Genomic DNA, 14,235 nt, shown 5'->3' on the forward strand with positions numbered 1-14,235 from the left:
AGATCACTGCTTTGACATAGTTGAGCTTCTGTTTCTGGCACTTTGCTAGGCCTACCCTATCTACAGACACATCCTTGCAAAATTGGTAGTTGGCTCTCCATAATGTATTTAATTGCTAAAGGGGCTCCATGGCAAAGAATAGGATCATAAGCATAAGATCAAGGCTGAGCAGTCATTCCTTCCATGTCCCCATGGCAGGCATGTTGCTTGGTTGCTTTTGGTTGCTCTGACTGCACAAATGCATGCAGTTCTTCAACTTCTGCAGCATCAAAGTGGAAGTGTCCGGTATCAGGCTCTTCAGTCCTTGATTGCAAGCCTGGCTATGGCGAAGGCAGTTGAACCCTGATGCTGAGGGTCCAGTCTTCATCTGCAAGAAAAAATAAGTGTATTTCTGTTCTGAGACTGTACGGAAATTATGTTTGGAAAGGTGTTACAGGACCTTTCCTGAAGCCCAGCATCAGACGCATAGTGGAAGAAGGGTTATTGTGCCCTTTTCAGGGGAACCCAGTGCACGTGATTCTCCCAGCCCCTTTGGGTTAATTATCTGATTTGCCAGGTCTCAGGCATTGAATGTAGAGCTGGTTGAAAAGTTCAGTTGAAATTAGGCAAGGGGTTGGTTGTTTTTTGTTTAACGGAAAATTGTTTTTTGACCAAATGACATTTTTTGCAGAAAGTGTCTACTTTCTGTGGAAAATTTTGATATTTTGTTGAAAAAAATGAACACCTGAAAGCCCAACTATTTTATCTGAAAACTGAAACATTTCAGTTCAAAATGGCACTGCTGTGCCTCATGGTTGTTGTAGTTGAGTTGCTTTATGGTACCATTTTCCCCTATGGGTTGGGCTGGGTTTTCTGGCTGGACGACATCTACCATGATGCACCACAGCCAGGCACTTTTATGATGTATCTGCCTCTTCTTATCAAGAGGAGTGCATCATGAGGGAGACAGTCTGGCCAGAGAGCCTAGACCATAAAGAAGAATGGAAGAGTAAGGATCCAAACCACAACTCCCATGAAGCACCATGGTGCCATTTTGAATGGAAATTTCAGTTTTCTGCAGAAATATTTTGATTTTTGATATTTTACTGAAAACCCAATATTTTCTGTTTGGGGTGGGGTGGGGGCGCTATTTTTAAACCAGCTTTAATGAAAATTATCACACACAGACCAGCAAACCCATCCGTACTCTAAGACCAGAACCTGGTATACTAACACTGAGGTGCTGGGCCTGGAGAAGTGGGACCAAAGGGAACCCCCTTTGATCAGAAGACGCGTGTTGATTCTGTAGTGCTTGCATCAGCCATCTGCCAAGCTGAAAAGCCTTTTCTCCCTAGTGGGGTTGGCAATGAGTGAACTTAATTGGGGCATATACATCCTATCCCCTGTAGTGATTACAGTTAGAAAGAGCGGATTAACTCTGGTGCTCCACAGCTCAGAGGGGGCAGCAAAGAAAACCATGATTGTATACAATAAGTAGTCCGTGATTAAAAAGAGCTTGAATAAAAAACACACTTTCATGTGTTAATAATAATTGTTGTCTATTAATAAAGCTTCTTTAAAGGATTTGTATGTTTTCTGCACAACCAACGGAAACCATGAAACAACAAATGGCACCAAGGCTGTACCGTTTTGAGCTTGTCCCTTTAAACGGCATGTTCCACATGGCCTGATTTGGAGGAGGCTGAGCTGTGCAATACGACTGTTACTTCAACTGGTGCCAGGAATGAAACTTGAGCATAGGCTTTATGCACTTGCATTTAATATGCTGAACCTGGTCCTGGCAGGGTTTGTAATATTTTATATGTGACTGGAGAACCAATTGAAGCTGCCATTAAAATTCTGGGTACACAAGGTCATCATTCTTCCACCCTGTTCTTTATTGTTGAACAAGCTTTGTGCTGAATGGGTGGGGACAGGAGAGGTCTAAAGCATCAGACTGTGAAGATTTGAATTCACTTGATTGGTATCATACGACAAGACATCTGGTTTTAAGCATATCTTTTTTTATTTTTTTACCACCATATTAAAATCTCTTTATTTTCCTTGCATTAGAAATCTTGGCGAGCTGATTGACAGATTTGTCGCTGATTTCAAAGCTCAAGGGCCTCCCAAGCCAAATGTGGATGAAGGGGGAGCTGTCCTGCCCAGCTGTGCTGACCTCTTTGTCTATTACAAGAAGTGCATGGTGCAGTGTTCGCAGCTTAGCACTGGCGAACCCATGATCGCATTGACCACCATATTTCAGAAGTACCTCCGGGAATATGCCTGGAAAATTCTCTCTGGAAACCTGCCCAAGTAAGTTTAGTTTCTCAAATGCTAGGCCACAGTCTGGGGATACCGTGGGGGAAGAGATGTGTTGTAACAATAACTGGTTAATAAATCAACACTTGTGAATGCCAGCACTGCACTTTCAAAAGAAACACGTAGCTGTGGTCTGACTCCCTTATGTCAATCCCAAGTACTATTACGTTGCATTGAGCGACAGCAGGAGGATACACAGAAGAGCTAGCGCTGGGATTTTCAGGAGAGTCTCTGGGAGTTAGGACCCTCTCCCATTGTAATTCAGTGGGAGTCGGATACCCTGCCCAGAAAAATAAACACTGGAGATCTGACTTTCAGAACTGCTTGTGCACAGCTACCCCAATGGCCGATTCAGGCCCCAATTCTCCATTGCCCTACGCCTTGTGTCACGTGCAAAGTGAGTGTGAAACTACTAGATAGGAAGAGTAGCATTGTACACCAACTTTACCCAGTGTGAATATCAACACAAGAGGCCAAGATGTAAGGTAGTGAAGACTCAGGCCCTTTCACATTGGGTGGTTGTATATGCAAAAGGCCTGGCATACACATCTGTGCTAATCACACATGCAAATTAGAAGCAAAGTTGTACAAGCACAGTTTTGAAAATCAGGGCAATCAAGTTGATACAGATGGGATTCATATAATAACTAGTAATAAAGGTAATTTCTTTGTAGGGTTCTGAAGTGTCTTGATTGGAACTATTTTAGGGGGGTGTGTGTGTACACAAACACATAATTAATTGACCTGAGCTCTGTTAAACAGGTGTCAATCCAGTGAAGTCATTGAAGTCATGGATTTACACTAGTGTAAATAAGAGTGAAAATTGTCCCAGTGAATTCACTGGGAAATCGTCAATGTTAGTTACAGATAATGAACACATACAACTATTTGGTATATCCAGGCTGTCTCCCTTTCTAAATCTGGGAGCAGCAGAGTGAATTTCTGAAACCAGCTAAAATGTTTTACATATGGTAGTGGGGTTACATTTAGAAAAGTGGAAAGATGAATTTAACGTGTGTTCTCCAGCAGACCTCAGTTGCATTCTTTGAACATAGGACTTTTTGTGCTCTATTTCTGCTGTCCAAGATAAATATCGCTGTCCTATTTTTTTTTAAAAAGGATTTGGATTATAGACAGTTGAAATAGGCAGGGAATTTCCTGACTCCCAACTGTTCTGATCCTTTGATTAACTGCCGTGTATCAACAAATCAGTAGAAAATACAGGAGATAATCTCCGTATGCTGTTATTTACTATCCTTTTAGTTATCACAGTATTTGAAATGCCTGCTAAACTCGGAGATATATGTTGAAATCTATTTAGTTATCAGATAATAAATAGCTTATTACCATGTTGCATAATAGCTATTGAGATCTTCCTGTAGCCATTAAGCAAAGTATCGGAGCAGTTGACAACCAAGGGAGGGTTAGCCATGAAATGTGTATTAAATTTGGTAAAGTTCTAATACACTGGAATGGGCTGGATTTTCCATCACTTGAAGTCACTAAATAAAAACTGATCTCTTTCTATAAGATTTGCTGTAGCTGAAACAGAAGGGATGGGCTTGGTGTCGATATTATTGGATGAGCTTCTTTGGCCTGTTTTATGCAGGAGGTCAGACTAGTTCCCCCTGGCCTTTAAATCTGTAAATAGTGCATTTGGTGATGTGTGTACGTGTACCAGAAAGCACAGTTGATGGTTGAGCATCACCATTTTTGTCTTTCCCGCAGAACAAGCAGCAGCAGTGGTGGACTGACCATCACCAGCCTGCTGAAAGAAAAGGAGGGCTCTGAAGTGGCTAAGTTTACTGTAGAAGAACTCTGTCTCATCTGTAGCATCCTGAGCACGGCAGAGTACTGCTTGGCAACAACCCAACAGGTGAACTTCCCTCTGCAACACCTGTAATATTGTATCCCGTCCACCACACGATTATGCCGTGGCAAATCAGGCAATGAAGTACTGCTCCTTGGCCCTCAGCTGTACTAAGTAATAGCTTGTAATATTTAATTTTAAAATTAAAGGTTGCTACTCATCTAATTAAAGAAGTCAATTTCTGTGCTGAAATTGACATAGTAATTTTTGCTGTGCATAATGCTGGGTTAATTATGGAACTAGAACATTAATTAAAACCATATTTCAAAGACGAGTGTTGATTTTGCTGCCCTTGCTGGATCAGAACGGTTTTGTGACTTAAACCCTAACTGGTATCTCCCTTTTGGGTAGCATTCTTTCATACTTGATACATAAACTGCTTTAATCCAATAGAGGGAGAATCATCAAAATTCCTTCTCCCATTATCCTTCAAGGCCTAACTTAATGTAGGACCAGGAATGTGGTTAATCACCTCGCCGAGTGGCAGGGCACAGTGAAAAGAGGGGACACAAATGTTTCCCTCAGGCTGCTCCACCATTGCGGTTAACTCTACATTTAACGTACTCTCGGAATGTCTTAGCTTAGTGGATGCCCTGTGTTAGCCGCCATCTTGGCCAATCCACTGGGGGTTCAACCGGGGACCACCAGAGCTAACAGCATGAGCTGCTACTGCTTTAACTAAAGAACCAAGGCGCTCTAGCTGGAGCTGTAATAGACTTGTAGCCTCTGCACATCTGGCACAAATGGGGACCTGTAACGCGCATTCATCAGTGGGTGACACACCTGGTTTAGGTGTGTTAGTACCCTAGTACATTGTCATGTTAGATTTGTGTGTGGTACTGGGCCAGAAACTCTGCTTTTACAGCCTTGGAAGTTAACTGCTTCAAGGAGACACCACCATTGTGTCTAGAGCTTCTGACAGACAGGAAATCTCTATTCTGGATACTATTATCCACTAAGCAAATCTCAGACAGGTTGCAATAGTCTAGGACCATTTCCTGATTTAACAAGCTGGCTTTTCCAGGAGTTTAGGCAGCTAAGTTATCAATTTAGGTAGAAATCTGATGTCTGTCTGTTACTTATTTTGTCCCCTGACAGCTTGAAGAAAAACTCAAAGAAAAAGTGGACGCAAGTCTCATGGAACGAATCAACCTGACAGGAGAGATGGATACATTCAGCATGTATGTACAGCAGGGCGTCTTTCTATAATGCTGGCAAATGTCATAGTTGATCTGTTCAGTGATGTAGGCCAGGCCAGTACTAGCAGAATGGCTGGTAGATGTAGGATATAAAATGGTAATGCCATGATGTTTAAGTTGAGAAATAGGCATTTCACAGGTGAAACAGCCGTCTCTCTCCTGGACAGCCCAAAAACACGAGTGGTATTGACCATTGATGTAGCTGTTCCCCATCATTATGGCCAAAGGAACAAAAAGACAGAGAGGAAAGGAAATAGTGAGTTCCCATCTGGAATAACATTCGCATTTTGGCAGCTGTCTGAGATTGCTGTTACATTTCAAGAAGGAAGCAATCCTGGTACAGTCTCCTTCCTCCAGTAATTTCCCAGTGTCAATCAGCAGTATTTTCATTATTATCAAACGCCATTTCATGTGGCATAAAATGATCGGCCCAAGGTGCAAGATCCTGGCATTTAAGGAACGTAATTGAGGGGGAAATTGTGATCATGCATTAAAATGATTTTTATCCCATGTTAATAATAAGACCATCGCTGGCACCTTCCATCAGAGGACCTCAAAGTTCTCTCCAACCATCTAGCCTATGAGGGAAGTAGTCGTCTTATCCCCATTTTTCTTTCAGGTGAGGAACTTGAGACACAGAATGATTGGCTTGCCCAAGGTTACACACACAGTCCCTGGCAAAGCTAGGAACAGAACCCAGATATCCTGACTCTCTGATCTGTCACAGAACCACTGTTCCTTGAAATCCTAATTGAACAAGTGTTTAATCAAATTGTACACTCTTACTGATGCTTCTCGCCAGTCCTGGAGTTAAGATTTAGGAAAGATAACAAGCCCATGTTGCTCTGCTGCTACCAGTAAGGCTGTTTTAGAAGTTTTTTCCTATCTGGCTCCAGCTAAGACAATTCCTCCTGTCTTGCTGTAATGGGCAAGATGACAAACAAAATGCCCACGCAGGATTTTCACACTCTCTAGGGCTCCTATTGCTTCTCCAGCCTGGTTTCCTTCTGATCTGAGCAAACTCCCTTTCTCTGCGCTAGCTCTCAAATCCTAATTAAGAAGAGCGAATCCCTAGCCTATGGCTGAGGTTGGAAAGACTTTCTGTGACATGGTTGAAACACCAAAGCAAATTAGCCCGGAAGTGGGAATGTAATTTGCCATTCTGCCGTGTGGTAGAATTCTCCTAATAAGGGCAGTGTGAGGGTGCGTGCTGCATTCTGCCGTGACCAGCTCTTTTGCGTCGCCATTCAGTTTCAGTTGTGGTTGTCTCACTTGGTGGCTAATGAGATGAGGTTTTGGAAGTTGTTTTGCATACTGTTCACACATTTGCCATTTTGCATGCTTTAAAGTTAGACCTTCAGGGCTGATGCGTCTCATAGCAGAGGCTTTTAAAGGCCTTTAAATCAGAGTAGCACTTTGGCCAGTGTAGGACACGCCTCTGAACCTCATTTTGATATAGACATTTTTCTTTAAACAATAAACAAGTCCCTTCTACTGGGATCTGGTGCTTAGTTATGCCCAGGAGTAAATAAAGCCATAAAATGTTGCTGGTAACACACCCCACCCACTGTTTTACTGAACATGTCATTAGGCCTAGCAGCTGATTTTTTTTCTTCTCTTTGTAATTGCATAAGAGAAGGCGAAAATCACTGGAATGCATGTAAAGAATTTGTATTAGCAATTATCTAGGGAAGCGTTTGTCATTGGGATCGCTGTGCGGGTTGTTTAGGAAATGATAGGAGCGTAACAAACAGTGTCTACTTGAGGCAAACTTGAAGGATAAATTGAATCGTGGTCTGAACATGGAACCAAGAAACTCTTAGGGCAGGTCTACACTTACTTCCTGGTCCGGCAGTAAGCAATCGATCTTCTGGGATCGATTTATCGTGTCTTGTCTAGACGCGATAAATCGATCCCAGATCGATCCAGGAAGTGCTCGCCGTTGACGCCGGTACTCCAGCTCGGCGAGAGGAGTACGCGGCATCGACGGGGGAGCCTGCCTGCCGCGTCTGGACCTGCGGTAAGTTCGGACTAAGGTACTTTGAATTTGCGTACCTTAGTTCGAAGTGGGGGGTTAGTGTGGACCAGGCCTTAGGGTCTCGCCCCAGCTCTGCTGCTGCTTTGCTGTGTGATTCTGGGCAAGTCACTTCGGGATGGATTTCTAAAGGGCTTGTCCTGATCCTACTGAGAGGGTATCTAGTGTGAACTTCCTTGCCTCCTTGGAAAAGGCCAGGCTTGGTGTCTCCATGCCTCGGTGTCACCATCTGTGAAACAGGGATTATAGATGCCTTTCTCACAGGGGTGATGTGGATTAATTGGTTAGTTTGTAAAGGGCTGTAAGCTCTGCATCTACGGATTGTTTGTACGGCACCGAGCTCAGCAAGGCCCCAGTTCCGATCAGGGATTCTGGGCACTACTGAGCATGCACTCTGCGTTTGGTGCTGCTCGGTAAATCAGGCGCTGCTGCAATCTCATTGCTCCTGTAAGCCACTCAGGCTGATTTTTAAAAGTGGATTCCCCCCCCCTCCCCCCCCAACTTTCTAGCTACTGCTCTTTACCCCAGACTCTGTGCCTGGTGACAAAGCCCTAGGTAGGCTACTAACATATGGAAGCCAGTCACAAGCTGCTTGCCTTCTATTAAAATGGTCATGTTTCATTTTGGTGCTAAACCACAACTATTTTCCTACATCTCGCTGACAGCAGACGTCCTGTAGAACTCAGACGTACCCAAGCAGTCCAGTTATCTCAATCCCAGCTATCTTGGTATTGCTTGAGCTTGTGTCGTTTCCTTAGGGAGCAAATCATGTGGCGCCAACCAGATGGCAGAGAGGCACAGCAGCCAAGTGTTTTTGTTTTAGTGCAAATGCCACATCATTTATTTTAAAGACAACAGCCGCTTCATCTCTAATCTTTTTCAGGCTTGTTTTTGACAGGTTTGCCTGTTAAGGTCACTTTTTAGAAACAAATTCTGTATTGGACAGGAGTCATCTTTCTATTTAGGGCACTGCTCCTGTCTTCTTGTGCGTTTAGCTCTACTGGAGAGATCGGACAGCTTGCATGGGCTTTCATGTGTTGTGTATGTGTGTGAGAGAAGGGACGATGTGGAGTGAATTGGTAGCTGGTTGATGGTGTCCATCTAGGTCAATAATTGCATTTAAATGTCTAAAGGAAAATTCCAACCCTTGAGCTGGTAAGTTGCAGAGCAGCATCTACAGAATTTTACTTATGGTGGGGGTGGGAAAGAAAGTAGAACTCGGGGTTTGTTACGCACTCAGCAAGTTCCAGTTAGGCCAGCATCGTTTGCAAGGCAAATAGCAAAACATGATCATGGAGAATTAAGAGGTCATTCATGAAAGGCTTGAGGCTTGTACTGAGGTTAAAATCTGTTTATTTAGTGGGAGGGGGATTTGCCTTGTCTACCTCATAGCGAAAGCCTGCGGTAAAGGCACTGCTGGGCCACACGTCCGTGGGGATGATCCGAGATCCCGAAGATGAACATACAATGTTCTTTCACTGTTGGTTTAGGATAAGCAGCCTCTACAGGCCCATGGTTTTTAAGTCCAAACTTTAGTGTAGTGGGATCAAATATGGCTCTAAAGTCCATGGTTTAGCATGTCCTATAATTCTGGAGAAACGAGAACAATGGACTGGTGCAATTCTAGACATGCTATAAATGACCCATCTGCTGTCATCCTGGCAAAAGGAAGACAGACATTCAGAACTCATCCAGATGCACAGTCTTAGCTGCATTATTTAAAAGCTTTATTGTAAGGTTCTCTGGTTAATATGTGAACAACAAAATATCAAGTGGAAGCCATCCCAATGCTGCATAGTATAGAACTGCCTATTGGAAATGAAATTTTAATTTTAAAAAGACCGGATGAAGTTTTGAAACAGAATCACAAACAGGCTTCAAGGGTGAGCTCTGCCCCCGGTGCTGGATGATTTAGTCATTGGGAGTGATACATGTACATAGGTGCTGGAACTAGGAGCACTGGGGTGCGGCTGCAGCCCCTGGCTTGAAGTGGTTTCCCTCATATACAGGGTTTTCAGTTTGGGTCAATGGCTCCCGCACTATGCAAATTGTTCCAGCACTGCTGCCCATGTAAGTGATCTGGCACATTACTGGGATCCCATTCCCCCTCTGTATGTCAAGGCATGGTGAAAGGTGGTCTCTGTCTAGATTATATCACATCTGCTAGCTCCCCTGTAAATGGCATGCAAAATTTCCTGGGTTCTGAGAAGTAAAACTTCTAGCTGCGTATCTCTTCACAATTCAGTACAAATGTCGCCTATGTTTTTTCTCCTTTAACGTTCAGAGAAGTCAGTTTTGGCACTGGGTTGATGAGTACTATCGTAATGCCTGTACTTGATTTTTTTCAGCGTGATCTCAAACAGCATACAGCTGTTAGTGCAGGACTTGGACGCAGCCTGTGACCCGGCCCTTACCGCTATGAGCAAGGTAGGTTTTAAAAGAGGTAGCCTTAAGTCATGCTTTGCAGCTGTTGCTCAGTGACACTGTTCAGTTTCACTCGGGATGTTTCCTTTGCCCCATTCTGAGAGTAACTGTGTGGTGCCGGCTTGGGTTTTAAAGCTGCCACCACTTTATAGCTCCCAAGTCGTGCTTCATTTCCAGATGAACTTTTGTGTGACTCCGGTAAGAGCTTCTGTTTTCTCACAGCTAAATAAGCCACCTGGGCAGTAGAACGCTGCCAGTGAATGTTCATCCCTGTCCTTCCTTTTAGCTCTCAATGCTCATGGGAATCTTTGAGATTGGGAGAAATTTGATTAGCTATAAATGCCATATGCCCTTTGTGTCTCACTTTCCCCTCCACACCCTCTGTCCAGGAGCTTTCCCAAGCCTTTTCTAATGCTGGCCTGTGAACTGTCCGTCAAAGGGCAGTATAGGGCTGGGTTGTGCCCTGTTGCTTCTCTGATGCTCCCAGTTACATGTGGTACGGTGACTAGAGACGCCAGAAGCCTGACCTTTCTTTGTGAGTCACCAGCTTTTTTGGGTTCTGTGGCAGTTGCATTGTTCTCTTTCGCTCCTCAGCCGAAACGGAGAGCGGAGTTTGTCTTGCCAAGGTGTTGTGAAAAGCCCAGGTTGCTTTAGGCAGAGGTGAGGACGATGAAAGTAGATTGACCTATGGGTTGGGTTTTCTCTCAATTAGAAATTTTAAGCAGAGGTCTCCATTTTGTAGCATCGACTTACTTCCTAACTGCCATGAGTTTTAATAGCATTCTGGTTTGTGATGTGTTCCAGCTGCAACTACCCTCCACCCCCAGTTAGAGTGTGAGTCGGAATGCAGCTGCTAACAGAATTTGTACATGTCCCAAGTGGAAAGAGAATTTTTCCAGGAAAATAACACTATGTGGGGGAGGGGATTAGCACTTCAGGTGTTGCTTATGTGCCCTGTCAGTCCCTTAGATGCTCCTACCCCCACTAGGACAGTACGTCCGAATCCCTGAGCTTGGGTTGTTTATACCGTAGCAAAACCGCAGGACTGGGAAAGCAGCAGCTGGTCGGCCATTTATTTTTGTCTTTGGAACACCAGCAAAATGAAATCCATGTGATGGGAATGATCGGCTATAAACAAGCTAAGCACTGCGAAACTTGCTAAGTAAATACTTGTCATTTGCACACCCATTCCTCCATTTGCAGCAGGCAGGCAGTTGCTTGTATGCAAGTTTTACTGGAATTTTGAAAGAGCTGGATTTGATGTAAGAGATTTTTTTTTTTTTTTTTTTTTTTAACTTTCTCAAGACCTATTTATTACCTCTCTAGCTGAATAACAAAGACATTAACATTTGGAAGAGTAAAATTTCATTCTGTTTTGGAGGGATGAAGGACGTGCCTATGAATCCACTCTTATTTTCCTATAATATGAATACATGTCTGTTCCAGAGCCATTGCTCTTCCTTAGTTCAGATCTTTTACTGTAGATAAACCCTCAGAAATCTGCCAGGCAGACTATTCTGTGTTCTTTTTAATTCTGAAACATGGCTGTTTTCTTGGGAAAGAATTTGTTAGCAATAGAAGCGAATTATGAAATACCCAAGCATCTAAGCATATCTTGGCTTCATTATTCATAGAGATATTTCACACGGAAAATAAATAATGTGAATATCCATTTCAGACGGAAATGGTCCTGGATTTTCTCTTATCGTGAGTATTTTGGGCAAATCTTAAGTGAAGATAGGACTCCACCTTCCAAAATGTGTATGTAGCCTATGGGTATCATCTTTGCTTCTAAGTAGATAGTTACTTTTAATAACTGCTTCCATAACTATTGTGGGACACCACTTACGTTTTATGATGTTTTCTCCTGGCCCTTCAATTTTAGAGGTGGTATTTTTAATTATAATTGGAATGCTCTAAGTATATGTGGTGCTGCAGAAAGGCATAAGGACTGCACTATCCAACTTAGTCTGACTTGGATAAAAAGGGTACACTGGGGAGACAGTCAGCTTTGGGAGAGTTCACGAGAGAAGTGGGTTTGAAGGAGGAGAGGGATGTTGTTGGATTTGGAAGGCTCTTCGGGTGCAGAGGTAGCATGAAAAGATGTAAAGAGAGTGAGAAAGAGATGAAAGTAGTTCGGGGACAGCCTTAGGAGTATAAGGAACATATGGGGCTGGGTGGTATGGAGAGATTTATTGTATCAACCAGAAACAGTATGTGATGGTAGGTACCTTAGATCGGTTAGACAAGGTGTCTCTGCCCCTAATGGCTGATGGCATCATTGTGAAAGCCAAAAAGTAGATGGAAAACCGTCTTGAAAGTGAGGATAAGAAACTTTACTTGGATACAGAAAATGAGAAGAGACTCAGTGAAAGGCTTCAAATAGGGAGTGACCTGTGTGAGGAGTTTGAGAGACTCTTTGCGCAAGGATATGTGCATGTGTCTGTATGGAACGTACACCAAACACTCATCATACACATCTGCCAGCAGAAAAGCTGCATACAGCAGAAAAGCTGTGATTTGTAGTGCTGACATAACTCTCAAAGCTGAACATTTCTCAGTGAAAGGAACAAAACTTGCAAAATAAACACTATTGCAATGAAGTGACCATGTTGCTCTAACATGAACTGCCTTCATTGGAACATTTGTTATAAATTTATATAATAAGCAAGGACTTCTGCAGTTCTAGTTACATAGCAAACCACACGAGTTTTGCTGGTGGGTTTTTTTTAGGATCCTTTCAGAACCCCTCAGCACAGTACGCTTTTATCTGTGCAATTCTCAGTTGCTCATCCCTTATTCTCACATTGTCACATTTTCTCTCTCTCACACACACATGTGTTGAGACCTTATATTTTTGGTTGTTTATGTACAGTGCCAGACAAAAACTATCTGCGGATATCCCAAGACAAACACAAATGGAAAAAACACTTGAGTCCTGAAGAGTAAATTTAAAATGACAGGAGAAAAGTTACCCTTTACCAGAAAAATTGGGTTCATATTTCTTTGGATGACTTTTCAGTATGTGTGCTCACTATTCCTTTCGTTGCAGCTACTGTTGTCCTATTGAAAAATGCGCGCACACAGCTAATTTGAATTTTACATTTTGATAAGATTGTTTATCAGAATTGCTTTAGGAATGAAACCCAGCAAAACAAATTGTCTACAGCGGGGGGCGGGAGGGGAAGTGTTGCACCATCGGCTAAGCAATACTCTTATGATTGTTCTGGATGTGCTGTGTATATCCTGACCATGTGTTAATTTAAAATTACCATCGGTGGGGAAGATGTGGTGCTGGGAATGTGTGAAAGTGTGGCAAGGAAACCATTACTAGGTGTATTTCTTCAGATGTGGTGGTTGCTGTGAGCAGCTGAAGAGCAGTTGGACTAGTCTGAACAATCCCTCCAATGGGAGGTTGGCAGAGTAAGAGTTACAAACTACTGAACAGGCAGTGAGAAAAACGTCCCTCTTGCCTACTGAGTGCATGTATGTTTCTCTTCAGTTTTGTTAACTTAAAAAGGCTTTGTATGGGATGTATGTAGACTCTGCCACTAGACACTGGAAATTTTGCTGCTCTAACCTACTAAGTCACCTATGCCACTCATAATTTGCATGGAGTTGAATATGGAAAGTCATATGGAACAAAGCATCTGTAATAAGTTAAAAATAGCAGGGGAGCAATACATGCAGATCTGGGGCTTAGGCAAGCAAGTTTGAAGGTAGGTCCTATGCAAATGCATCCCTCAAAGGAAACACAAATAGTTGTATCTTTCTTCCCCTCAAACTAAGTCGAGTTTTCCATCCTAATTTTCTGTTGTTCCAGTCGTTCATAATTCATCTTAATGGCTTCCTTGAACGTTAGGGCCGCGGTGCTAACCTGGAACCATAATGCGACATGGAATCATGAGTGCTTACCATTACTCATTAAATGTGCATGTACGGTAAGAGCACTAAGCAGCACCTCTTTGGACATTCTTACTCCTCAGGGGAAATTGCTATGAACAAAGATGTCTTTCTAGGGACCTCAAGACCTCAGCTGTTCACCTCCTTTCAGAAGGTTTCTGCTGTTTGTTTTGTATGTTTTGAACATTGTCAGAGCAGTCAAACATCTTACTGAAGGCAGCTATTCAGTTGTACTTCGACTGAAGGTCTAGGAAAATGAGAAGGGGGATGGAGTCGTTATTCTTTTGCTGTTGTATAGTTTTATGTATGCATTTTGGATGAGCTGAAGTCTTGCATTCTAGCCTTCCACACCAGTAACATTGTGAGGTTTGCTGTCAGCTGAGCTCATGTGGAATGTTTCTGAGTTGCATTGGCTTTTTTATCTCTTTTCCATCTAGCTGTCCTCAGCCTAACCTGTGTTAATGCTCCTACTTCGATACAGGCATCAAGCCTTTTCCCCACCT

General features: G+C 43.0%; 1 protein-coding gene across 1 annotated transcript in view; it reads left to right on the forward strand.

The window, feature by feature from the left end:
* Positions 1-14,235, forward strand: part of VPS53 (VPS53 subunit of GARP complex) — an 89,209-nt gene that overhangs the window by 56,836 nt on the left and 18,138 nt on the right. Inside the window, exons 14-17 of the mRNA XM_065418307.1 lie at positions 2,053-2,295; positions 4,030-4,177; positions 5,270-5,352; positions 9,754-9,832. Of these exons, the coding sequence (XP_065274379.1) occupies positions 2,053-2,295; positions 4,030-4,177; positions 5,270-5,352; positions 9,754-9,832 (553 nt within the window). The remainder of the gene's footprint in view (positions 1-2,052; positions 2,296-4,029; positions 4,178-5,269; positions 5,353-9,753; positions 9,833-14,235) is intronic.

The sequence above is a fragment of the Emys orbicularis genome, chromosome 17, assembly GCF_028017835.1.
Source record: "Emys orbicularis isolate rEmyOrb1 chromosome 17, rEmyOrb1.hap1, whole genome shotgun sequence".
Lineage (NCBI taxonomy): Eukaryota > Metazoa > Chordata > Testudines > Emydidae > Emys > Emys orbicularis.